The sequence below is a fragment of the Microtus ochrogaster genome, chromosome 15 (genome assembly GCF_000317375.1).
Source record: "Microtus ochrogaster isolate Prairie Vole_2 chromosome 15, MicOch1.0, whole genome shotgun sequence".
NCBI classification, from domain to species: domain Eukaryota; kingdom Metazoa; phylum Chordata; class Mammalia; order Rodentia; family Cricetidae; genus Microtus; species Microtus ochrogaster.
The window spans coordinates 25,612,944-25,640,350 of record NC_022017.1 but is presented as its reverse complement, the minus strand read 5'-3'; the positions used below and the strand labels follow the sequence as shown (position 1 = coordinate 25,640,350).

At 54.4% G+C, this 27,407-nt stretch overlaps 1 protein-coding gene across 2 annotated transcripts in view; it reads right to left on the bottom strand.

The window, feature by feature from the left end:
• Positions 1 to 1,366: 1,366 nt before the first annotated feature.
• Wnt7b (Wnt family member 7B) overlaps positions 1,367 to 27,407 on the bottom strand; it is a 41,757-nt gene continuing 15,716 nt past the window's right edge. For both annotated transcript variants that reach the window (XM_005354398.3, XM_005354397.3), the window contains exons 2-4: positions 22,211 to 22,437; positions 7,976 to 8,247; positions 1,367 to 2,268 (exon numbers count right to left, since the gene is read on the bottom strand). In XM_005354398.3, coding sequence (XP_005354455.1) covers positions 1,789 to 2,268; positions 7,976 to 8,247; positions 22,211 to 22,437 — 979 coding nt within the window. In that variant the 3' untranslated portion in view covers positions 1,367 to 1,788. The remainder of the gene's footprint in view (positions 2,269 to 7,975; positions 8,248 to 22,210; positions 22,438 to 27,407) is intronic.

Sequence of the window (27,407 nt, the reverse complement as noted above, 5' to 3'; positions counted from 1 at the left end):
CTAGGCAAGGTCTGCGGCTGACTGAGTGCAGGCGCAGGTGCCTGGCAGCCCAGGGACAGTGCGAATTGCCTCGGTGGCACCAGGGGCCCCGAGGATCTGTTTCAAGCAGAAGGAGGAGCCTGGCTTGGGGGACAGCAGCCAAAGCCATCCCCCATCCCCTCCAGTACCCAGTGTAGGTCACAATAACTTAAGAGACATGACAGACAGGGGACGCTATATAACAATATAAGTTAACCAGGCTCCTCACAGGGGACACTGGGCTATGGACTAGGGCATCCCAGGACTTAGGATGAGGAGATGGGGCCAGGATCAGGGTGGGGCATCTCCAGCGGCCCAGAGGCTTAGAACATCCTGACATGACAGGACCTACAGCTGGATGCAAGGCAAGGTCAAACAAGGGTCACCTTCTCCAGGTTAATGTTCAGGCCACCTGGCTTGGTGGCCCCCAAAACCCCACATTCCCATGGATTTCTGCTATGAAAACACCTTAGTGTAGGGAAGGCTGTGGGCAGTTGTACCATCAGCCCTGGCAATCCCTTACCTCTGCCATGTGTTGTGGAGGAGAGGGAGGGAGATGCCCAGGTCTGAGCTCTTATGTCCCCATCTGGAAGATCCTGAGGAAAGAGAACATCAAGCCTCCCACAGACCCCTGCTTGAAGGCCCCATGTCCTCATAATGTGAGGACCCTCAAGCAGGTATCTGTGGACAGTACGCAGGGGGCCTGGCAGATACATCCCTAAATTCTGGGTGCCGATTCTCTGGCATCGGAGTCAGAATGGAAGAGAGTTCAGCCTCCCAGCACCTTGGCTGCTTCCAGGGTTTGGGCTGGATTGGCTGTTGGGGGTATAATTCACAGAGCCATGGGGTCTCCAGAGAAGATTCAGATTGCTCTGTGTCCATCTGTCACGTAGGGCAACCGTCCCTGGCCTCTCCCGAACCTGTGGGGCAGTCTTGGGGATCAGGCTGGCTCCAGGGTAGAGGGGGATTTGTAAACTGGAGGTGGAGATTGGCAGCAGACTGGGGGTGGGGAGTGAGGGGCTAGAAAAAGGAAGAGGCATGCCTGGAACCTGACACAAGCCACATTTGATTTGCATGACAGTTTCCAAATGGAATGGAGGATGGACTGTCCTCGGAGGCCATCTCAGGCCTTGTAGACCCGCTAAACCCCTCCCAAAGTGCTGCCAAGGAGTTCCCCTACCAGCCAGCCTCTGTGCCAACCCTGACACCCTGGGTCCTGCAAGGAGCAGAGGACCCTCGGGGGAGGGGTTGAGGAGAAGAGAGTGAAGAGAGATTGTGGTGGGGCAACCTCCGATAGGGTTAGGTCTGGCTACCCGGTTGTTAGTACTGAGTTCTCAACTGATGCTAAGAAAACATAAATAATTTTGTCAACATCCATCCACACTGCCAGGGGCCAGCAGGACACAGCTCAGGAAACAGTTTTGAGTGTGACTGGTGGGTGTGGCCTTTCTCTGTCCAGCCACCAGGCAGGGAGGTGATGCTCAGAGTCTTGTGGTCACTTTGAGGTCCAGTTTCCCGAAGAGAAGTAAAGGAATTTGTCTCCATTGGGTACCAGACTGATGCGTTGGCCTTGGATGCCGGGTAGGTCAGGGCACTGCTGTGCCTCTGGAGGGGACAAAGCAGGTAGGAAGGAGTCTGAAGTACCCCAGTACCCTACCCCCAATTCTACCCTCCTGTGCCCACAGCTGGCAGCTCCGGAAGCAAAGAAGGATGTGCAAAATGGCGAGGGCCGCGGGATGGGCAGGTGCCTTGTGCGCCTGCACCGCGGCCTCACTTGCAGGTGAAGACCTCGGTGCGCTCGCTGCACGTGTTGCACTTGACAAAGCAACACCAGTGGAATTTGCAGTTGCACTGCCACACCTTGGTATACTGGTGCGTGTTGTAGCCGCGGCCACAGCACATGGTGTCACAGCCGTCGGCGCCGGGAGAGGTGCGGTTGCACAGGCGGCCCTGCGTGCCCACGCTGCCCGTGGCCGCGTCCTCCTCACAGTAGTTGGGTGACTTCTCGATGTATACCAGGTCCGTCTCCATAGGCTTCTGGTAGCTGCGCAGTTGCTTGATGCGCAAGAAGGTGGGCTGGCGCAGGCGGCTGGCGCGCACCACCTCCACCTGCACGGCTGCGTTGTATTTCTCCTTGAGCAGGTGGCCCACCTCACGGAACTTGGGCAGAGTGGTCCAGCAGGTTTTGGTGGTGCACGAGCCCGACACACCGTGACACTTACATTCAAGCTTCATGCGGTCCTCCAGAACCTACAAGCGACAGAGTAGAGGCTCAGAAGGAAGTGGAAGAGGCTGAGCGCCCTCCAGAATCCCCGGTGTCTCCTCTATGAGCTCATTCGCTTAAGCTGCTAAAAATGGGTGCCCGTGTCCTCTCAGTAGAGAGTGGTGTATCTGATCAGAGTTATTTGGTTAAATCCAGCCCTAATGAGGAAATGGGACAGGGGCCACTTGCAGGGCAGTAGGTAGGGACGCTGTGCTGGGAGAGGCCCAGCGAGAGGAGTGATTAATAAACACAGGCCCTTCATGTCTCCATCTCCCTGTGACTGCCTCATGCCCGGTGCAGGGCCTGGCATGCAGTCAGAGCTTAACAGCCAGCTGCTTAATGACAGCCTGGCGTGCCAGTGATGGAGGAAACCGGGAGGGTGAGGGCACGGGTCAGCGAGGCCCAGTCGTGCCATCCTCTGGGAAGCCGACAGCCAGGCCTAGCCGGTTGTTGTTCTTTCTCCCAGATGCATGAGGGCCCGGGATGGGTGCAACCCTGTGTTTTCCTTGGGCCTCCCTCTCACCCAGGAAGGCTGGTTCCCAGAGCCAGCCCTGACCCCAGGTACTCATTTACCCAGATCGAAAGGGCCCTGCCAGCCGGCCTGATGAAAACGGGGAATTACTGTTAGCTGCAGCCCTGTGGCTGCCGAGGGGCCATTTGTCAGCTGTCCCTGCTTCACTGCCTTACCGCCACTGTCTGGGCCTGCTGGCATTTGGCCCCTCGTCTTTCCCCCACCCCCGTAGAACTCATTGTCAAGGGCACCTGTTCTTAGCCCCAGCTCTGCCCTAGACAAGAAGCCTAGTCAGTGAGTGTGTGAAGGAATAAAGGGATGGACAGATGAAAACAATGCGGGGCGGGAAGAATCCCACAGATACTGCCTCCACCTCAGCACCTTCCCTGGACCTCACAGAGGACCTCTGAGACGCATGGTCCAGTATAATAAACAGGAGGACACAGACTCATGACTCCCAGGGCCTGAGGGAGCTCACAACTTTGAAAGGCTCACATCTTGATCCATAACCATGAGACAGAACACGGGGAATGCTAAGAGTCTTAGGAAACTTCCAAACCTGCTCCCAGAGATACATCTCCAGTAAGACCACACCTCCCAATCCTTCCCGAACAGTTCCACCAACTGGGGATCAGTTATTCAAACATATGAACCTATGGGGGCCATCCTCATTCAGATCGTATCTGTGGGAAGCAAGCCAGTGTGTGCAGCTACCTTGTCATGTTAGCTGTGGAGGCTTCCTGGAGAAGATGGTGTGGGCAGATGGGTAGGAGCTCATTAGATAGGCAGGGAGTTGGAAGGAGCTCTACGAGGACCCACCCAAAGACACAAGAGAGCTGCTGAGAATTCAGGGGAAGATGAGGCTCCTATGCCTCTCGTTGTTGGATGGACCCTGGGCTGGCATCACCATGACTCCAGCTAAGTGAATAACGGCTTGCAGTGAGGACCAGAGAAGCTGGTCAGGAGGAAGTGGGAGACTGAGGTAGGGCTACCTCGGGTTTCATGTGGGGTAAGGGGAACAGTGTGGGCTCCAGACTGAGTAGAATGGGTAGGCCGAAAAGGCTTGAGAGTCAGGCTAGAGCTCATGAACACTTGGGATCTGTTACATACATGCCCCATCCCGTGTCCATCCTGGTGACTCTCCGACCCCTGGTTCAGATTTGTTTGGCTCTGTTCTCTTCTACTAGTTTTTTTTCAAACCCAGTAAGTCCCCTGCTCTGGCCACCTACCCACCAGCTAGTTAGAGTGGTCCTCCCAAGTCCCTGGCAGGAGCAACAGGTCCCTCAGGGCCTGGCTGACAACTCTTCTCCAATAGCTGAGATCAGTGGGGGTTCTGGTTGGGGTTGTGCAGGCCACTGGTCAGCTACCAGTACCACTGCAGCCTGCTGGACACCCTTGCCCTGTCTGTAGCTCCTGAGCCTCATCTGGGATCTCTTCTATCCCTGCCTGCCTGAGGACATCAGATCCTGCACAGCCCTGCTGGTGACAAGGGCAGATGAAGTTGATTGGGCAGGTGTTTGCAGAGTGAGGGGCCGAATCCTCGCTTGGCTGGGTCCCCTGAGCTGGAGCCTCGCCGGGAGGTGATCACAGGATTCAAGAATGCGCCGTTTCCTTCTCCAGAGCCCTCGCCATCAGAGCGACAGCAGCCGTGGCGCCAGGGACAGCCAGGAGCTTGGGGCACTGAGGCCAGCCCAGGCGCTCAGGAGACACCTGGAGGTTGCAGAAGGGGTCCCCTTCCTGAGGTTGACTGCTCTGCAGCCTGGTTCCCTCCAATACACAGGAGTGTGGTGCCAACAGGACCCAGGAGAAGGGCTGACATGGAGGATCAAGGGCCTTGGAGTAGCACTCCATTTGACCAGGCTAGGGGAATCACCAGGCTGGGGCCGAAGTCCTTTAAGAGGAGGTTGGATAGCCCAGGGGAGTCAGGCATCCCTCTGTCTGTCATAAACCCTCGGTCAGGACCTGGCCTGTGGCCAACTGGTAGGGTGTTATCCCCAAGCTCTCGGAAGGACCCCAGTTCGGTCCTGAACCTAGCACCTGACCACAAGGACAGCCCTGGTCATCACCATGTCTGAAGAGGGGTAAGAAACCATTGACGCCACCTTCTCTGCCTACTGCCCTAGTTCCACACTATGGTGGGGACCCAAAAGGGACAAAACTGTTGACCTGGCTCCCCCACATCTGAGTTTTCTTTGGGAACAGTCTCCTTCTGCCCAGACACCAGGGGGCACCTCTCTCTAGTGGCCAGCAGAGCCCGGGAGGTGTCTGGGGATGAGCAGCAGGGCTGGGTTGGTGGCCATGATGAGCTGGACCCTGAGCTCAGCCGTCCCACCCCAATCCATCCAGGATCCCTGCCTGAGTTCCTGCAGCCTGAGGAGAATAGGGAGTGAGATGGTTGAAGGTTGCTGCCCATACTTTTTATCACAGAAAATCTCAGAAGTGACCTCGCCGGGATGAGATGAAGGTAAAATGGAATCGTGTCCGTCTGGAATAGGGTGGTATACAAAGTCTCAGTCTTGGTGGTGTCCTCATTTGAGACAGAAGAGACGATATCCGAGTAGAGGCCACACAGTCAACAGCAGAGGCCAGACCAAAACAGACAAAAGCCAACAAGTGCTGGGGCCTCTAGAAATTGGTCAAGGCAAACAGGACCTCCCCCCAATACCCTACCTCCCAGAGCCTTTGGAGAGAGCATGGTTCTCGTCATACCTAGATGCCAGATTTCAGTGCTAGAACAGTGGGAGAGCATCTGTCTGTCCTGTTCATACTGTGAGTCTGAGGTGCCCTGAGACATCTGTCTGATGCCCTAGGACCCAGCACTGGAGTCCCGTGACCTCAGGCCCTCAACCCCCTCTCCCGCCCCACCACAGCCAGTGCTAGCACCAAGCTGCTTGAAAGAAAAAGCTCATGTGTAGCCACCAGCTGGTTTTTAGGGGTTCAGGCCAACGTGTGCTCACAGCTTCAGGGGGGTGAGGCTACTAGAGGTGCAGCAGAGGAATCTGGCAAAGTATCATCCATTGCACCAAAGGGGAGACTAAGGTTCAGAAGAGGGATCGGGCCAATCCCCACACAACCAAGGGCAGAGCCGGTATAAGGAGTGTGACCTTTAATCAGTATTTCTTTTAGGGGATGGGGGTGGAAATCAGTGTCTTACTATGTAGCCCTAGATGGCCTGGAACTTACTATGTAGACCAGGATGGCTTCAAACTCACAGAGATCTGCCCGCTTCTGCCTCTTGAATGCTGGAATTAATAACATACACCACCACATCCTGTTCTCTCTCTCTCTCTCTCTCTCTCTCTCTCTCTCTCTCTCTCTCTCTCTCGCCTAAAACTCACAATCCATCTCAGCTTCAATGAATGTGCTGCCATGCCTGGGTACCACTGACCCTTAACAGCCTTTTCCCATGGCCTCCCTGTTCCTAACCAGCCTCCACCTAGCCTGCTCTCCAGTAGTCCATTCTCCATCTTGTTCGTGGTACTGTTTTCCCCCAAACCCTTTGTATGGTGCGTGGCCTGTTCCTATGCCCTCATCCCCTCAGCCAACAGCTGCCAGGACTCACCCGTTGCCCTTCATTTTGGTCCCCAGTCCCACTGCCAGCCTCCCTCTTCCCATATCTCCAGGGACCACTCTGCCTTAACACCTGCACCTCTCTACCAGATCGATCCCAGACCTAAACTGGAGATAATGCTAGCTGGTCCTCAGATGGCCCTTTGCCTGAAACCCTTGCCCCCATGACCAGGACCAGAACTCAGGCCTGAGGGGCCACTTGACCAGCTCCGCAGCAGCTCACCCTGGGGCTCACTGTCCTTATCTGCAAATGAGGGATGGTGAAATCTTCCTTCCAAGAGAAAGAAAAAAATCTGCTCAGAAACATGCCACTGAAGCGAGTCGAGGGGCTCCTATGAAGGTCCAGCCTTGCCTACCCTCCATGTTAGAGCCCCCCCACCCCCGGCCCCATCAGCCTCCCTGCCAGGGCGGTTTTAATCATATGCTAAGGAACCAAACTTTGTCTGTAGATAGTGGCTCTCTGTGCATGCACTGCCTCCACAGGGTCACGCTTTCCTCATCCCTTTGTTACCATAATCTAATAGCCCCCTCTGGGGGACACCACATATCAAAGGCAACCCTGGTCCTGTTCTACGCCAGCTCCTGCTTCCTGGGGTCTGACTCATGCACCCATCTGGCTCCCATTGGCTGGAACTGCTTGCAGCCATCCTCCAGGATCTTGCCTTTCCCCTGAATATCCTTCAAGACCCCATTCCCATGCCACCCCCTCCAAAGAGCTCCTGGGCCTTCCCAGGGACACCTAGGTCCTTTATACCCTCAGGTGATCCCAGACTCCCTAGCCAGATGAATTCCTCTCTACTGCCCAGCACAGAAAAAGGACAGAGTGTTAACTGAATAAATGAATGAGATAGTGGGCTTGGCCGTTCCCTGAGGAGAGTCATTCCCTCTTCTTTGCCTGGGAAGGCCAGTTCATCCCAGACCCAAGAAGCCCCTAGGCCCTGCAGGCATGGGTGCAGTCCCTAGAGTTGAGGAACCAGATTCAGCCAGTGCTCTGCTCGGCTGGCTGCTCTATCTCGGGCCATCTTGCCGCCGTGGCAGCCGCTCCTCCTAGCGCATTATCTGCGGCCCTCATCTCCCTGTGGCAGCAGGGCTCCTTCTGACTTCTTCCCCAGTGTGTCCTGACCTGATTGTCCTCCATCCCCACCCATATGCAAACCTGACTGTTCCACGAGGTCACAGCTGACTGGACCTGCCCATCTTGAGACAGTGATCTCTCTTCTTCCTCTGTCCTCAGCTGTCTGTTTTTCATTTGTTTGTGTTTTGTGTGGTTTGGGGGGGGAGTTTGTTTGTTTGTTTTTTGCTTGTTTGGTCAGCTGGCTGAGTAGCTTCTAGATCCATGAAGTGGGCTGTTATGATCTGGATCATAATATGATGTGATCTGGCTGTTATGATATGGCCTTGGCCTACCTGCAGGTCCCTAGCCAGGCCCAGTACATGCTTTACATAGAAATGGGTCCCACATGTCCAGACCCTAGATGTCGTGCCTGTAGACCAGGCAGGAAGATTGCTGCAGAGAGGTACGGAAGTGACACTAAGAGGATCGGGTGCAAGCGCTTTCGTAGGCAGGTATTATGCCCCTTGTGCCCATTATGCCCACCATGCCCGCATGCTACCTTTCTGCCTGCCTCATTGTTGTGGAGGTTCATGAGGCGCCTGGCATTCTTTTTAATCTCGCGAGCATCTACGAAGCGTCGGGAAAAGTCGATGCCGTAGCGCACATCGGCTGAGCAGCCTCCCCACTTCCAGCCTTCTGCCTGGTTGTAGTAGCCTTGCTTCTCCCTGTCACAGCCACAGTTGCTCAGGTTGCCCTGGCTGCAGGCAGCGGTGACAGCATGGGCCACGCCTGCCGCAGTGATGGCATATGTGAAGGCGGCCTCACGACTCCCTGTGGAGAGAGACAAAAGGTTTGGGCAGTGAGGCCTTAAACTTTGAGCCAGGTGGTCACAGGGGATGTAGTCCCTAGCCTGAGAACCTGCCCTCTAAGAACTCGGAACTCACTACACTGGGGCTGATGAACCCCACCCTAAAACGGGGCAACAAGGACATCCGAATGGCATTTGTTTCTGCAGTGACCCACCTGCACACCCCACTGTCATTTTCTGTCTGCCTGTTCCCAAGGGACAAGCCATTTGTGTTCTGGGTGAAAGGTGATATTCTGGGCCATGAGGAAGTAGAGTCTCTGTACTCCAGAGCTCAGAAGCCTCCCTCTCTGCTCATCTTCGGTCCGTTTCAGGCCTCGGTCTCTCCCAGGGTCCCCTCTCCTTCCAGCCTCTGGGCAGCAGACATGCATCAGTAGCCACTACCCAGGTGTAGTCTAGGCAGAACGCCCACCCACACACCTTAACACTGTCACCGGTCTCTGCTGCAGAGCCAAGCCCATGACCAACAGAGCTAAGAAGGGAAGCCATCTCCCACCCCAGCCCTGCTGACACCTGCTTGCCTCCCTGGGCCCTCTCCCCATCCTGTCAGGGACGATGACTCAGGCCTTCTGGGTGTGTCTCACACCTCCTGCAGAGTTAGTCTTCTTTGGGGATGAGAGTCCCTGCACCTCTTGAGGCCAGGCTCTAATGTCTCCTCCTCCGGGCAGCCTTCTTAGGATGAAATCCTCACTGCTGGCATGGGGAACGTTTCTACCAGCTTAGCCCTACAGGGAATGCCTGGTCCTTGTAGGTCCAAAGGCTCCTCAAGTGGGGCAAGACCTGCCCTGTTTTCTTTATCTACCTCAGCCCCAGGCTGGGCCATGCAAGCCTTCTATCTTGTGCTCAGTCTTCCCGGTTCCCTCCCTCTTCCCCAACTCTCTCTTTCCTTCAGGACTCAAGCTCATGGTGGTGGATGGGTGCCCAGCAGGCTTATGAAGGGCATCTCAGGACCCTAGGGTAAGCTCCAGTAAGAAATAGTTCCCTACCATCTCATCTGCAGACAGCAGGGCCAGTAGTCAAATATGGGTAGGGTGGTGGAAAACCAAGACCCAGCCTTAGCGAGGCCCAGGGGCCAGCACCTGCCTGTCCTAGCCTGTCCTTGGTACCTCGCTGCAGGCCCGGCTACTGGGGGCTGTGTCTGCTGTGTCCCACCAATACAGAACAATGGCTCTGAGTCAAGTCAGGTCCATAAGCTACACCAAGGACCAATTCTATGCCTGGCCTAAGCCTAACTTCCTCCCAACCCACCAACCAGTGGGGGTGCACAGGAGGGCATCTTCCTCCTCGGCTGGAGCTCATTGGGGGACCCTCTTCCCTCAAGGTGAAGACAGGGTAGAGCCCAGTATCTCAGGCCTACAGCAGTTTCCCCTCCACCCTGATACCCTGCTGGGCTGCCCTTACCCCCACCGTCACCTCTTTTGCCAGAACAGTCCCAGGATCTGTGGGCTCTGGGCTCCCATTATGACGGGAGAAATGAGAGATAAGGGATCACCCCTAAGCCCGATGGGCTCTGCACAGTCCCGTGTGGCTAGTGTCATTCTCAGAGGCCCCAGGGCTGACCTGTCCCTGCCCTGGTGGATGCTGGCCAGGAGCCCCAGACAGAGCAGAAACTGGAAAGGTACAAGAATCAATGTTTCTGGGTCTAACTTAGGTCACCAAGTCCCTAAGGGAAGCCTGCAGATTCCCTTTGCCCTCTGATCAGGTCTGGCAACTTCGTCTGACCAACTGTTGAGGGATGATGGAGGTGGTCAGTTCAGGGTGGGTCCTGGAGTTCAAGGGAACTACATAGCCACTGACCCCAGGATGGGGGCTCTGTGGAGGCCGAGCTGACTTTCTAGTGTACCCATGTTGCAAGTATCCAATGTAGGGGTCTAGAAAATTCAAATCATTTTGCACTAGGGGCAAACAGCAGTGGGTGTCATCGTCCACCACCGCCGCCGCCACCACTGACACCACCACCACTACCCAGGCCAAAGCAGCCACTGGAGGTATTCAACCTCTTCCGGTCCATCCAGGAAGCCTATCTTGAAGCCCCAGGCAAGCAGGCAGATGCCCTGGCTGGCAGGTGTGTTTCGGGGCGACCCAAGGCGTCCTGCATGGGTTCTGCTTCAGGCCTCAGCTCTCACCTGCTTATGCCCACACTTGCTCTGACTCAGTTACTCAGCAGTTACTCATCAGGCTGCCACTCCTGCTAGGGCCGTTTTTATTTGGTTTTAATGAGCCAAGCCCTCCGTCTGTTGCCATGGAGACAGGGAGGGGGGAACAAGAGGCCAGTGGTAGTTTGTAGAGAAGAACAACCCACGTGAGGTCAAGCAAGAGGGGCTGCCATGGGCTGAGGGTCCCCGCAACTATCATGCTGTAATGTGTTCGCTTTCAAGGCTTGAACGAGCCTGGCTCGGAGGGCTTGGTAACTCGCCCCAGGCTGTGGCATGCCCAAATGTTGAGTAGGGAGGGAGGGACTCCAGGCTTCCCCATCCCTCCTGGGGCCTTGGCTGGGACTGCTCAGGGCTCTAGCCTGCTTCCTCCAGGAGAGAAGAACTGACTCAGAAGAACCTGACCTTTCCAGACGCAGACAACCTGGGCTCAAGGACCTAGTTCAACAGCCATCGATGGCTCCCACGATCTCTGAGATGAAACCAGTGTCCTGTCCTTGTCCCCAAAGCATCCAAGGCCTGATAGTGTACCCTCTCCCACCATGAGCTGCAGCCCAACATGGCCAGGGTGAATGGTGGCCCATCTGGGGAGAATTGTAGTCACCTCAGCGCAGAGACTCCATTTATTTGTGGAGAAAGGAACCCCCAGCTCCCTGCCTCTTGCCTGGAAGGTGCTGGAAACTCTGCCTTTAGTGACTCTCAGTGTCCCCATGTCACAGGCTCTGGATGCAGCCGGGACTCTCCCTGATCCAGAGTGTATCCTGGAGGCAGAGGTAGCTTCCTCTAGGCAACAAGGAGGCTGTTTTCTCACGCATCTCCCAACCAAGGCCCTTTCCCAAGTCCTTGGACATGGGTGAACCTGGCCACTTCATTTTATCTTATCTTTCCCACAACCCCAAGAATGGGTCATTTTAATTGGGCACATTTCTCAGACAGGAAAACTGAGCCTCCTAGTGGTAAACTATTTGCTCTAGACAGTGGCTGCTGCCTGGGCTCGGGCTGTTTTGGGGGATTGTTATGGCAGGAAGAAGGATGATGTGAATGGTGACAGCACTCACAATCTGTTGGGCAGTCACCAGCTGTCCTGAGAGGACACTTGACCCAGAAACCTAGGAGCTGTTTGGGACCTGAAATAATTCCTACATGGGTCTGCACGCCTAAGGACTGGAGCCCCCAGTATTCCTGGAAAACACCAGAGATGGATGTGTAGGGTTTATAGTGTCCAGCCCTTATTTCTGGTCCTCCAGGGTCCCTGGATGGATTCTGAGTCTTGATGGTCCTCAAGGGACCAAGAAGATACAGAGCCCTCTGTCCATGATGTTTGGCTACATCAAAGCAAGCACTATTAGCTAAGGGGCCTTGGCCAATAAAGGGGAAAGCAGAGGGGAGCATGGAGGGAGACTTGGAGCAGGGAAGGTACAGGAGCACTGAGGGATGGGTTGGGAAAGCAAACCACAACTCCTCTAGAAGCCCATGTCCTTACTACCCTTGCGGGACTAGAATTGTGCCCCTCTGCCTGGAGCCAGCTATGGGTGCAAACAACACCAGCGACAAACAAAACCATCACTACGAGGGAGAAGAGGGTTGAGGCCAGCAAAAGGAACTGTAGGATGACAGGGTAATGCTCAGGGCTCAGTGAAGCTGGCTGGGAACATCCTCCTCCAGTCTGGTCCTTCCAGCGCTGCCCAGCAGTGTCCACTGTCTTCATCCTAAGTTAACCCGGCTTACCAAGGCAGCAGATTCTGAGCCCACTACCATGTGGGAGAACCACAGCTGCAGAGCAGAGGCTGGCCCAGCCACAGGGGGATGGCCCAGTACGGTGCTCTCCTTAGGTTATTCAAACTCTAGCCCTCACTGGGCGCGTGGGCTCTCCACCCAGCTGGCACAGGCTGGGCTCATAGGACAACAGATTCAGCCCCTGCCTGCCACCTACCTACAGTGTTGGACTAGAGCTGAGACTCATGTGCCTGCTGGCCTATCACACTGACCCCCAGAGAACACCACTAGGCAGAGTAGGCAGAAACAATGGGCCTGATGCCCAGAGTAGAGGCAGGACAGGGCCTCCTGCCCCAGGGCAGAGCTGGGGCTAAGACTATCCCAGACCTATCAGTCAAGCTACCTGCCACTTCCTGGCATCTCCATGGGCCACACGCTATTTTTAGAATGCTATAAAAGCCAGAATTGGGCTCACAATGACCCCATGTGCTACACTGGGGAGGTCGGGCTACAAAAGCTCCCTCTCAAAAGAGGAGTCAGGGATCAGGAAATCAGTTCTGGGAAGGGCCTCGAGGACTTTCCAGTAACACACCTTAAGCAAGGAGACCAAGTGAGGCCCAGAGAAGGATAGCATACTGCCCAATATCATACTCAGGATATGGCGGACCCAGGGCTCATAGACACCTCATTGAGATCAGAGGTCAAAGGTGAGGGGTCACCCAGGGCGTAGAGTCCCCTAAAAGCCCAGATCCTAAAATTGGCTCCTTGGGTGACTGGTCCTGGGGGGGTCATACATGCTCCCCCAGATAGGCTAGCCTTTGTACCCACATACGTTACACACACAGGGTCTTTGTGGTATGCACATGCTTGAGCAACTGCATGTGGTGTGTGTGTATCACATGTCCATGTATTTGCACATACGTGAGCTTTTGTTTGAACTTAGCGCCTGGGAGTGCACACAAAGGAGCATGCCTGTGTGACCTGCACTCGGGACCAAGGAAGTCCCACTCGCCCTCACCTACCAACCCTGCTCCCTCCTCCTTACAAAAGTTGTCTTCAGGTCACTAATAAAAAAGCAATCAACCAATTAAAAATGGGCAAAGGAGGGCAGATGGGCATGGCCCAGTGGAGAGCGCTTGCTTGCCTAGCATGCGGGAGCCCCCAGGTTTCGTTCCCAGGACTGAAAGGGGGAAAAAAGGCAGCAGAGAAGGGAATGTGTGTGCAAAGATTCTGAAGAGACATTTCTCAAAAGGAGTATGAAAATGAGCAATAAACACACGAAGAGATTCTTAGTGCCCAGTGTCCTTAGCAAATCTGAATCACAGTGAGATGCAGCCCATACCTACCAGGACAACTGAAACCAAAGACCGCTAATCTCACATGCTGGTGGGGGCCTGACATGGCCTTGGACACTCCACTGGGGATGGGAAAGGGGAAGCCACCATGGAAAAGCCTGGCGTGTCTTTGGAAATGTAACGGTTGAGTTACCTGATGCAGCGGCTGCACAGCTCGGGTAAATGCTAAGAAATGAAGTCACACAGCCACAGAACCCCACACACAAACATTCACAGCAGCTCACAGTGGAAAAGGCCCAAGAATGCATCAAAGGTGGGTAAAGAAAATGCAGGCTACTGGGGCTAGAGAGATGGCTCAGAGGTTGAGAACCCTACTGCTCTCGCAGAGGATCCGAGTTCAGTTCCCAGCATCTATGTGGGGTGGGGCAACTGCCTGTAACTCCAGTGCCAGGGCATCACACACACACACACACACACACACACACACACACACACACACACACTTTTTTTAAAAAAGAAGAAAATGCAGTCCATTCATATAACAGACTATTACTTAGTCTTCAAAGAGAAGTAACGCTAACATAAATCTTGGGCCTTGAAAAGATGAAGTGAACAAAGCCAGACACACAGGCCTCACACTGCAGGAGCCCATTTCCAGGAATGTGCACAGCTGGCCACTCCACAGAGAGGAAGTGAACTGGGGAAAAGTTAACTCAAGGCGCACAGTTTCTTCTGGGGCTGAGAAAATGTCTCAGATCTACAGCGGTGGTCCTGCGGAGACTCTAGACCTGGAGTACCACCGCTGGAGCCGTATGGCTGCAGCCCGTTAGAGAGGTGTAGCATTTGATGGTCTGAAGGGCTCTATCAGCCTCAGTAGGAGCTCAGCTCTGCTAAGACGTAGGACAAAGAAGAATTGGTGACTAGCCTCAGGGCACACAGCAGATGAGCCACCGAGCTGAAGTCTGATCTGGGAACCCTGAGCTCTTGATGCCCCTGAGGCCTAAGTGCCAAACTGGAAAACCTGAATCCTCTGCCTCCTGCCTCAGACTGGAACCCTGTACACCTGTGTCAACCCCACATCTCATCCCCTCCTGATCATATACTATGTCAGAGCCTGTGTGTCCCACACCGTCAAATGTAGCTCTGTTCCTGGCCAGAGCGTCCAGATCCCGGGGGAGACAGCTACATGTCCACCCCATCTGGCAAAGCTTTTTAGAAGGCCAAGCATAGCACGTGATGGTGGCAGAATATGCTGACCCAGGGCAGACAGGTTAGACAAGGCTCCTGGCTGCTGAGGCAGAGGGCAGCCCTCAGACTGTGCAGGGGTCAGCTGGAGGGCAGTGGAGGGACTAGGAAAGCCAGGCAGGAAATGTACTGAAGGTGAGCCCTAAACCGTAGCCAAGACCCAGGGACCAGTGCCTCAGGCAGGAGGACCGAAGTCAGGAGGAGGAAGGTATTAACAACTCACTGTTTATCCCAAGAAATTAGGGATGGTCCTCAGGGGCCCGGCATCATTGCTTCTGGGAGAGAATCAGGAAGGGTTAGGGCTCTCTTCTGAGAGACAGGACATCCTTTGGGGTGTGGCTCTGATCTGAGCTGAAGGGAACCCTCTGGCCAACTGTTGAGGTTTGGAGACATCAAGGAGAGGCAGGTGCAAGGGTGCCTATGGGTGAGCCAATGGGATCAGAGGGAAGTGAGGGAGGAGACAGAAGATTCCTGAAGGCCTCAGACGTAGTATTGGAGGACATCATGAAGGGTGGGATCAAGCCTAGGGGAATCAAAGGAAGTTTTAGCTAGTTTAAGGTGTCTGAGGACAGGAAGGGAGAAAGGACAAGTGGCACGCGGGCTTAGTCTCAAGAAGATAGCCCTACCGTGCCCACCCCTCACCATCAAAGCCAGCCCCAGGAAGTACTGGATCTGGGCTATGAGACCCTGGCTGGACCCCTCTCTCTAAGGCCTCAGTGTTCTTACGTGTAATGGGTCCCCTTTAAAATCTCCTTCAAAAGGTAGTTGTGCTCTCTGAACCTTCCAGAAGAATTCCTAGGCTGCAGCAGGCAGGGATGTAAGAGGGTGGGCCTTGGTAGTGAGACACGACTGGTGATCCCTTCCCTCACCCAGCCTACCAGGTCCCCAGTATCCTCCTAAGTGTAGAACTGATCAGGGAGTATCAGGATCCAACAGGATCTGTCTACACATTGAAAAACTGAGACCCACAGAAATAAGGACGTACCTGGGGCCCCAGGTACGTCCTTATTTCTGTGGGTAGCGCCACTGGCCAATGGATATAGTGCCTACATTTAGGGGGACCTTTGTCTGAACAGGGCCCCAAGTGGCTACTGGGCACAGGAACTGGGAAGAAGAAAGCTTGGAAGCCAGAGCAGTGCCCAGTATATCCCTTATGACTGTCCACGCCCCAGCCTGGCTCCTTACTCCTAGCACAGACTCAGTCACCAGGGTCTAAATGTAAACCCTGCTTACGTGGGTCTCAGGCGGGGAACCCTAGCACTCAGGGTCTCAAGCTAGGGGCAACTGTGTGTAGCAGGGGACGGGGTGGAGACAGGGACGGTGAGGTGGGCCGACACACGATACCTCTAACCCCACGGGGATCTCCGGGCTCTGCCTGGTGCAGGTTAAGCTGGCATCCTCACACTCCTGCCTACTTCTACCCCAGTAAAATGAGGTGGTAGCAAACACCCCTTGAAGAGGCCTCTGACAGAGAGAGCTGGAGAGGTATTACATGTGCCAGGGCCTGAGTACCACGGAGGAATACTCTATGTGCTACAGACCCCACCCTCTCAGAGACAGTCTGACCCTGGGCCTGCATAGGTGCTGTATAAGTGAGAAGTGTGCATATGTATATATGTGTGTGTGTGTGAGTGTGCGCACGTGTGTGTATATATGCAGAGATGTATACTGTTTGTGTGCGTGCTTCCATGTGTATGTAGGTATATATACCTGTGTGGAAGTCCGTGAATGTGTGTTTGTACAAGTATGCATCTATGAGCGTGTACAGATGCATTTGTCTAGACGCAGATGGTGTGTGTGTGTTTCCATGTGCCTATCTGTCCTTCTCTATCTCTCTGTGTCCCTTGGTCCCTTCTGGCTCCCACCCCACCCGGCCCCACCCGGCTTGGCTGAGTCAGTGTCTCCACTCCACTCTAAGCTCCTCTCTGCCGTTGTCATAAACAGAGCACCAGGGGAAGGCCTGCCAGGTCCGAACATGCAGGCCTGCCTGCGCCCCAGGCTTTTGTTCCGACCCAGGGTGGCCCGCACAAGCTGCTGTGCAGCCCTGTAGATAGTGCCCCATTTGGGGGCACTGGGCCCAGAGGAGAGGACCTGGCTATACGACTAGAGACATAAGGGGTCTGTGTCGAGGTTCTAAGGGAAGGCAGAAGGTCCCCGGACAGCCATGGTCTCTCTTGGGGCAGTGCTAGCCACCTCCACTTCTCCCTCCCTTAGGGTTACTGACAAAAGCCACCCAATGCTCTGGGGAGAAGTGGGGTCTTAACCTCAGCCCCTCCTGACACAGTAGGGGAAATGGAGGCCCCAAGGACATGAGGCTATCTTACAGGTCACCTGGGTGAGCTAGGACACTGGCCCAGGAAAGATCTCTCCTCCCAGACCTTGCCTGACTATGCTCCTGACAGGGCCTGCCAACGAGGTGAAAATTCCAATCCTGGACAAGTCCCAGGTGGCCTCTGAGGGGCTGAGGGATGGCCCAGGCCACCATGCCCAGCTGCTTAAGGCTGCAGAGCTCAGTCAGTGACAATGGTCTTCTGGGAGCAGCCCTCCCATCTGTGAGCTACCTTCCAACGAGTGGTGGAGTTCAGGCACTAGTCTGGGACCCCATCACATCCCAAGCCAGCAGCTGACTTTCAAGCTCCTGACTGTCCTCAGAATCCCAGCAACCAGAATCCCACGCATAAGAAATGTCTGTTCCGCTGTTTTGGCTGGCCCTGGTATTGGTTCAATGGAACAGTAGCATGAGATTCTCAGACCAGGTATCTGAAGACCTCAAGGCTAGGGTCCCTCTAGCCCTGCGACTGTAGCACCAATAATAAAAACCCAGAGACAGATATTGGGGTTCAAGTTAAAATATCAGAGAAGCAAAACAGTCAACCACTAGAGAGCTCTTACCGCTACACAAATCTTCAAACTGAAAGAGAGTGAGCTCCTGTCTCATCCCTAGGCAGGGCCCTGGCTTGGCATACTGCAGGTGTTTAATGCCAGCACGCTGAACCACCACAGGGGCTGATAATGGCAACCACTGTCCCTCACATTGCCTTGACCCATAATGCCCTGGGAAAAGACCATCAGATCTAAGTTCAAATGTTGCCTTTGCCCTGGCCAGGTGAGCCAAGTCGCTTTCATCCCTTCTCAGAACAGTGCCATGGGTATCTTCTGTGGTTTCCCAATGTGGTCACATTAAGGCAAACATAAATAACATGGGAGGCCAATATGGGTGATCTTTCACTTAGCTGGTATTTCCAAACAGTATCACTCTAATAGAACGCAGGATAAAGGGACGCTTACTTCTGGGGTCTGAGCCCTGCTGTGTCTTACACTGCTCTGCACTCAGAGGAAGCACACCTGCCAGAAGAGGCCTACAGCCATCCATCAGGCAGTCAGTGACCTTCTGGGGACAGTGTTCCCTGCCCCACAGGAGCCTGTGTGCAATGCCCTGGAAGAGCAACCAGTACATGCACCTGCTGAGGAGCCACGCTCCCTTTCCAAGGACCTTCCATTCTCAGGTGACCAAAAAGGGGTCAACCTACCCCCTCCCCAAGGGCCTCAGCTGCTCTCCTGATGTAACATGGGTGACGGGAAGCGGGGGGGGGGCGGGAACCTTGCTATAGGGACACTGTCCCCATAACAAAGCTCAGCAGGAGTCAGCCTTGGTCTGCTCACGTGAGCACAGATTAGGGGCGGCCCTTATGCTTGGTCATGTCTGAGACTAGCACATGAAGGGCGGAACGCTGCATGCGGGAGCTGGAGACTACAGAGCGCAGTCGGGGCCAGGGCCAGGTTAGCAGGTCAGGGGCTTTAGGCTCAGGAGGAACTGGGGTTCAGGTGTGCTCAGAATCTTCCTGATGCTCTGAGCTCTTTGGGGGGGGGCTCATGGCATTCCATCTGTCTTTCTGCACCCTTCAGCCTCAGCTCCCCCACACTGCCATTCCAGCTTGCCCCTACAAAGCACCTGTGCTTCAAAAATACACTTTCTGCTTCCTGGCCTCAGGGCCTGGGCATATTCTGTTCTCTTGGTCTCCTTCCCTGGGCTCTCCTCTAGGGAAGACTTCGATGGAAGTCCTGGCTTGGTTATGGTGACTGTTAGAAGCTCCCACACTTGCAAGGGGACCCCTGGAATATACAGGTACCCCACACATACATTCTCACCCCTCACCTGTGTCCCCCCTCCCATCTCAGGGCACAACAGCTGGGCCATACTTAAAAGACATCACCCCCAAGTTCATTCTCAGTCAATGAAAGAAAGGGCTCCATCCTCCCTGGAGCCCCGTGGGAACTGTACTAGTCAGCCCAGAGAGCAGAGGGTACCAAACATGGAATACCATGTCAGCCACAGGGAATCTAAAGACTGACTTGACCTTCTCAAAAGAACAAAGCCACTAGCACTATCAGTGTGCCAGACAAGACTAGTGTCCTGGTCAGCATGGGAGCACTGAGCATCCTGGCCATGGAGGTATACAAGTCACTGCAAACGTGTTGGGGAAGGAGAGGAACTTTGCTGAGGGACTTTGCTGTCTTCAGGGGGTTTCTCTTCCACATATACGTTTTAGGGCTGGCCCAGGTCACAGGCAAGGCCTAAAGGGGGCTGTCCCACCATCCAGACCATTGCCCCTCTTGGGGACCATCATTAATTGGCCCTGCTTAAGAGGTTGCTCCCAAGAGAGCGCCCCAGCTGCCTGCCAGGCACCCAGCAAGCCTCTCAAAGTGGCCTGTTCACAGTACAGCCTGCTTGTTGATCCTGACTTTCAGCCACTGAGACTATATAGGCAAAGCCCCTACGGTTCCCGCCCCTGCTCCATCAGCTCGGCCTGTGGCCAGACCTGCCCTGCTTGAGTGCAGCAGGAAGCTACAGGAGGCTAAGGCAGGGCAGCAAGACCCAGGCTGGGCTCCAGGAAGCCTGCCCATCCCAGGGCAGGAAGGGCTAGGGACAGGCACAGGCTGACCCAGCTTGAGGGTGTGGAAAAGCCCCCCAGGAGGGAGGGAGATGAACTGTAAAGAGGTATAGCACGGGGAGAGGCCTTTTGGGCTGAGAAACGAGACAGGAAGGGATCTGGCCTACTTGGGCAGACAGGAGAGTCAAATGGGCCTGGGGGTTCTGGTGGGAGAAAATCAAGGTGAGGGGCTCTGGGATAGGAAGGTAACCTTACCTTAGGGCAGCAGACAGCTACAGCAAAGATTAAACATTGCTTTTGTTGTTGTTGGCAATGGATTTGAAACAGTCTCATACAGACTAAGTGGGTCAGTAGCTGGCAAATATGGGGGTGACAGGACCCTACTGCAGCCCCTTGGTTTAGGAGGTGCTGGGGAATCAAACCTAGATCCTTTGATGTACTAGTCTAGACATCTACCTACAGAGCAGAAAGAAAAGGACACAGGGTGGCCTCTGTCTGACCCAGTAACTGGGGCTGTGGAGGCCAGAGGCCATTCAGAACTTCCAGGGGAGGGTCGGAGAAGAGATCCCGGTAGGAACGAAGAAGTAGAGGGCTAGGGGAGAGTACATCTGAGGAGCCGGATGCCATGCAGAAGAGCCAAGGTGTCCGTGGACCAGTGAGACTCAGAGCATCAGGTGACAATGAGCTGTCAGGGGTAACTGTGAAGACAGTCATCCATGTGTACCTGGGGACAGGACCTTTTCTAGGGCAGGGTAAGGAAGAGCTAGAGGCAGGAGAACCCAAGCTGATGAGTCCAGATGCAAGCCAAGGAAAGGGAACAGTCAGCAACACAGGTCACTAATGACCTGGACAAGGAGCTGTGTGGACACAGACAGCCATGGGCTGGGCATGAGAGAGTCTGCTGAGGACTCCGAAGTCTTCCTGAAGTTCTTGATGTGCAGGCTCTCCCTAGGAGAAGCACCCGCGGCAGGAACAGTCCTCTCAAGAGCAGGGGTCACAAATAGGGGGAAATACAAACTCTTGAACAACAGCGACATTAGCAGCCTGGGTCCCGAGGGAGCAAGGAGCAGGAGGGACACACGGGGCAGCACTCCCTCGGTGGCCTCCTTTCGTGGACAGAGCTGTGCCCTTCCTGGCTGCCGGTGGGCCCACTTCCTGAGGACAAGCTATGAAGTTCTTTGAAAGGTGACACTGAGGTAAGGGGACAACTGAGTGGGCGATAGCATTGCTCCTGGGAGGACAGTGTGCAGTCTCTGGCATACTGGGCAAGGCTCAGGGCTGTCACGTGTCTCTCTCCCTGTATCTTGTGTTCCCAAAGTTCAAGCCCCCACTTCTCTGATGCTTGCCCTGATTGCCAGATGAGGTGACACCAGACTCTAGGTCTACACCCTGGGCAGGCTGAGTGACAGCAGATGACCTTACAACGTCAGTTTCTTCCCTGTGCTCACAGATGCCTCCGAACATGGCACCTGGGGAAGTGGGTGGGAAGCCACACAAGGCGGGTACCTCTGCCCACTATTGCCCTCCCACCATCCCCCCCAGCTGGCACCTGGAGGGAGTGATCTGCACTTGGGTGGCAGAGCCCCAGGGAGGGGGCGGCGCCACGCTCCTGGCTGCACTAGGTGCCACCCACAGGCTGCTCACCACAAAGGGGCCCGCGGGAGTTTTCCCCTACACCACCCCAGCCCCACGCTGGCATTTGCAGCCCTGTAGAGCTGGCTCCTGCCTGGGCCCTGTGGCAGCTGCAGTCCTCTGGGGTATAGGAGACACTGTGGGCCTGAAGGCTAGGCAGCCAGCAAGCATTGGACTGTTCTCCCATCTGACATAGAGATAGTCTACAGGGAAGCCAGAGTCACTCACTGTCCTTGCCCACATGCTGTCCACAGTGCTTATTGAACACACTGACTTTGAAACCCAGACAAGAGCCTACGGGCTTAGAGTTCACAGTACAAATAAGAAAACCGAAGCTCAGAGTAAGTAGCCCCGAGAGACACAGCCAAGATCACACAGCTATATAGATAAAGATCTATATACTTTCTGGAAACTTCTTTTAAGCCTCTTTCTAACCCTGAGTGGGGTCCTTCCTGGACTTCATTCTCCCTATCTGTGAAATGGGCACCATATTGCTCATGCAGTGCTTCAGGGGCAGGCACCACCATGCACCCCCAAGAGCTGTAACATCAGCAGCCACCCCACCTGACACGATCCCTGTCTTCAAATAGAAGACCACCCGTTTAGCCCAGATCCACCCAAGCATGCGGCGTCCTTCCTGCAGGGTCGTAGCGATCACACCTGAGCATCCTGTAGGCTCTGCTGCTGGAATCCCTCAGCAAGGAGCAGGAGGCATCTCAGCTCCTGTCCAAAGACTCACACAGTCTCCTTGCTTTCCACAAGGCAGCCAGAGAAAGCAGAGGAGGGGCCTGGGTACTTGAAGATACAGAAGAGCCCCACCACTGCATTGACTCCCCAGCCTCTGCTCCTGTCTACAGAGGTCACTGTGCCCCCACCTCACAGCCCAGAGCTAGGATGCTCATCCATACACACAAGCTGTGTGGGCTGTCTGGCCTGAACTTGTGTTGGCTGGTGGGTGACCTGGTCCCCAGCCCACAGGCCCAGAGACACCCTTACCTACTCGGAGCTCTTGCCCGAAGACGGTCTTCTCGCCCAGGGCGGAGCAGTTCCAGCGGCCGAATCGGAACTGGTGCTGGCATTCATTGATGCCCATCTGCGCCCCCTCCCCGATCACAATGATGGCATCAGGTCGGCTCTGGCAGATGGCACGCTGCCGTGGGGCCAGGCCAGGAATCTTGTTGCAGATGATGTTGGCTCCCAGGGCCACCACGGACGACAGTGCTCTGTGGAGGCAGAGAGAAGATGGAGGTTGAGAACCCCTCGGGTAGTCTGCTGTCCCCCACTGGCACCCAACACTCCCTCCGCTGAACCTCACTGGCCCTGGAAGTGTTAGAACCACAGACCAGTTCATACCTGCAGAAGCCATGGTCCCCAAGTTTGAGTCAGGCACACATCCCCCCGAGCAGACCCACCTGGGATCTGACAGCCTTGGCACAGTCCCCGGTGGTTTTGGAGTGGCACGCCCAACTCGGAGACCACTGGGCTTTCCTATCTCCTCCTTCTGAGCCCGAAGAACATCCAGCTCCTACCTGTGTGTGACCCTGAGGAGACACTCTGAGCCTAAGCTTCACATTCAGAGAATGGGTGTAAACACCTGCTGATCCCAGCATGCAAACAGACACACCTGAAACAGTGCCCCCAACTTCCACATGAGTGGGGTGCGCTGGGAACAGACAGGATCCAACATGAGGTAAGCACCTACTGTGTGCTGGGCTGGGCTCAGAGCCTATAGCTGCCTTTGTAATGACTCCTGGCAACTCCCAAGGAGGAAGCCTCTTGCCAAGTTCACTCTGAGCTTGGAGTATTATCAACACAGTTGTTTGTTTTTGTAATGAGGGGAAATTCACATAACATAACATTAACCATTTAAAAATGTACAGCCCCGTGGCCTTTAGCACACACGTGGTATTGTACAACCTCCGCCTCTATCAAGTTCCAAGCTTTTCTCAACATCCCAAAAGGAAACTCTGTACCCATGAGCAGACACTCCCAGCCCCTGGCAGCCACTAATCTGTCTCTGTTCCCACGGGGCTGCCGCTCACTCGGGCAGTCTGTGGAATCTTACAATCCATGTGGTCTTTGGGGCTGGATTTCTTCCACTCAGTAAAATAAATGCTTTCAAAGTTTATCCGAGCCGCAGCACACATCGGTGCCTCGTTCCTTTTAAAGGCTGAATAATATTCCACCTGCACAATGTGCTCTCACTGGCTGATCCATTCCCCATGGACAGACACCCGTCCCACCTCTCAGCTGCGGCTGTGAAGGGGCACGTGTCTGCTGCTTTCTGTCTGAGTTTTCGATCTTTTGAGTACCTACCACTGGGGATGGACTTCCTGGACCATCTGGCGATCCTCTGATCTCCTGAAGAATTGCTAAAAGTTTGCCTCAGCCATTTTACTGATCTTTTTGGTTCTAGGTACTCAGAGAAGGAGCATCAAGAGGAAGCAAAGAGCTAGTCTTCAGGTTAATGGCCAGGGCTCAGGCTCAGTTAGTGGTGATCTGGCCTTCCATGCACAAAGCCCGAGGCTAAAAACACAGTAACACATAAACTATGTGTAGCAGCTCATGCCTGTAATCTCAGCACACTGCAAGTGGAGGCAGGAGAATCACGAGTTCATGATCATTATCAACTACTTAGAGTTTGAAGTCAGTCTGGGCGACAGGTGACTCTGAATAAAAAATGATAAAAAAAAAATCTCCGGCTTTAAAACAACAGTCTGAGCCGGGCAGTGCTGGCGCACGCCTTTAATCCCAGCACTTGGGAGGCAGAGGCAGGTGGATCTCTGTTGAGTTCAAGGCCAGCCTGGTCTACAAAGCAAGTTCCGGGTAGCCCGGGCTACTTACAGAAGCGCTTTCTTGAAAAACCAAATGATGATAATGATGATGATGATGATGATGATGATGATGATGATGATGATAAAACAGAGTGGGAGCAATGGTGAAGAGGAACGCCCAGGAGTCCCCAAAGTTGACAACTAGGCCCTGGGCCCTTGGAAAGATGAGTGCCCTTCTCTGCCTACTGCCTGTTCTTTGAGAACTCTGTGTTTTTCCAGGCCACCGTACTCCCCAGGCAGCTGGGCAGTCCCCGTGTGGCCTGAGCCCCCAGCATGTGCCGCAACCTCGGTGACACTCAATCTCTGTGACCCGCCCACCTGCTCTACCTGTTAATCTGGCCAAGAGCCCCCCTGCGTCTCTTGTGACACAATGGGGTGAACACACCCCAGGCTGGCGTTGAGGAAGGGCATCTGGGCGGGTGGAGCTGGGAGCGGGCTGGAATCTGGGGAATCTAGCCCAAAGTAACTGTAGAATCCTCGGAAACCGAGCTGGGGAAACGAGATGGATGAGAACTCCACCAGGCACCGCCACGGCAAAGCAGTCACTTTGGGACCAGACCTCAAGGGCGCTGCTTGATCCCAAATTCCTGCAATAGGCTTGGACCTCAAAGCCTCAACTGCCTACCCAGGTCAACAGGCTAAGCCGTGGGGACCTTAAGGGGACACAGGGTGAACTGCGGGCAGCAAGAAACCATTGCAGTGGTTCTTGCCTACTTTCCCACCTACAGGCAGCTCCCTCTACCACCCAGATCTGACCACATCACTCCCCCTGCTCAATATTCATCCATAGCTCCTCATTGATTCTGTCTAAAAATGTAAGCCTAGGGGTTGGCTCTGATGATCGCTCCCTTCTGCCTCCGCTGTCCACCTTGACTGTGTCCGTATATCCCTCTGTTAGCATGCTGTCTCTCCTCTCTGGAAAACTACTTCTCCCTTCCATACGCCCTGGCATCGAGGAGGGGAACAGTGGGCATGTGTTCTGAGAGTCTAAACGCCAGTCCTGCTTTCCCTGATGTTACTGTATTTATGCCACCTCCAAAAGTATGTAGGTGCCTCAAGAACAATGACAAATCCCAGTTGAATTGGGGGCCCAAGAGCGACCTGCAGAGAAAGGGCCCTCTTCAGCTCAAATAGGATGCCTGAATAAATGAACAAGTAGATTAGATGCCCGAGAAGCACACAGGAAACCACGGTTGGAATTCAGCAACCAGACAACAACCCTGTTTTGCAAAGGATTTGACATGTTCCCACAGAGACACGGGAGAAGCAAGCAGCACACACAGTAGATGTGACCTCGCCCATCCTTCCAGGAATGTGAAACACCGCACACCCACCAGGATCCCTGTGAGCAAAACTGAGAAGCTGCAAAGCACCAGTTGCGGGTGAGGAGGTAGAGGAGCAGGGTCCTCCCGCCGCACCACAGTCGCTGTGGGCAGCAGTCTGGCAGAGAGTTAAAAGTCACACACAAAGCTGCCCGGAAATTCCATTTCTTGGCATAGATCCAAAAGAACTGAAGACAGGTGTTGAAACAAAACCTTCTGTATACATGCTCCCAGCAACACTATTCACAGTAGCCAAAGGATGGAAATAACTCAATTCTCCATTGACGGCTGAGTGGCTGAAAACAAAATGTGGTATGCCCATACCATGGAATATTATTCGGCCATAAAAAGGAATGAAGCATGCATTCATGCCCCAATATGGGAAAAGTTCAAAAAACATTATGCCATGAGAAAGAAGACAGACACGGAATCCCAGATGTCACCTGAGTCCATTTAAAGGTAATGTCTAGAATGGGCAAACCCACAGAGACAGAAAACAGGGGAGTGGGAGGGGACAGAGTCTGACTGCTGAGTAACTGTGGAATTCCCATCCGGGTGATTGGAGCTATATAGGCTGGTGGTCGTGGGGTGCTAGGAAAACACGAACTATCACCATTCTGTGCTTTAAGATGGACAGAGCAGTAAATTTCATTTGTTGTGTCTCTCATTTTTTTTTTTTAAAAAGCAACCTGCAATTCCCAGGACTCTACATACTTCAATACAAAGGACCCACCGGAAGTCGGCTTTCACCAAATGTGTGTGTTGGAGCTGCCAGGATGAGAATTCCAGCCCCACAACCCAGTTTGCTGTGCCCACACACTCTCACCAGGGTGTGCATCATAGGCTCTCAGGAGCGTAGCCTAAATGACCAGGTACCGTTACAATTTGAAGAAGACATCAAACCTGTCTTCCTTTGTGCTAGTGGGAATTCCACTGACAGTACCCAACACGCTCCTGAGGCTAGCCTCTGTGGGGTCTCCCTCACTCCAATCTTGCAAGGACTCTGCTTGGCAGGGGTGGGGACGAGTGCTCAGAGAGCACGGGGAGGCCTCCAGTCCCACTCGGAGCCAGCGCTCCTCTTCCAGAGCTCAGGGGTGGAGGCTGAACTGTGCATTGGGAAACCACACAGATTCAGTGAGCCCAGAGAGAGACCAGGGAGTGGGGGAGGGGGCCAGGCCTCCTTCCGTAACCCATGCCGACCTTGAATTCACTCTATAATCTCACCTTGGCCCTTTTACTTGGGGTTGTAGGAGAGTACAACCCTATTGGGCAAAGCCAATTTGGGGTGCATTCTCAAAACCCAATCTGAGCTGCCTCCTTGCTGAAAAAGGCTTCATTCATTCATTCATTCATTCATTCATTTGTGCTTATGGTGTAGAGATCCAGTTGCAATTTTCCATACCCTAGCCCCTGGCACTGACTGATCAGATCCCAGGCTCCCAGTGCAGGTTAGACCCTGGCTGATCCAAGTCTTTGGGACAGGGTAAGGGAGCTGCAGGCAGAGCCCACGAATGAGAAACATGGTTAAAATTCTAAAACCAAAGTAACCTGTGCCAGCAGGAGACTAGTGGCGTGTGAGGCCTTGCCGAGGTTATTGGCAGTGGGATGAGAGCTTGCCTGGCATCCTCAACAGGCCACCCTGCAGGTGGGCCCCGGCTCTCATCCCACCTGGGAAAACCCTCTTCTCAGCCAGCAGCTGCCTGCTCAGGTGTCCAAGTGACCAGACCAGGGTGGCCTGTGAGCAGAGAAGCCTGGCTGGCAGGGGTCATGTGCCGCTGTGGTTGACTTTTTCCGTGGAACTCTTCTGTTCTGGGCTTGTCCCTCAAACTGCTCCTGAGCCTTAGGACATGGGCCAAGTGCCAGGAACAGTGGGCCACACTGTGAGCCTACAAACCTTCCTCACCTCTGGCCTGGATCAGGCTCCTAGCAACAGCTCAGAGCAGCTGTAGACGAGACCTCCAGGCTCACAGGAGAGGCCACCAGGGGGACCTGAGTCTTGGGTTGCCCAGCTTTGACAATCTGGCACTGTGACAAGGG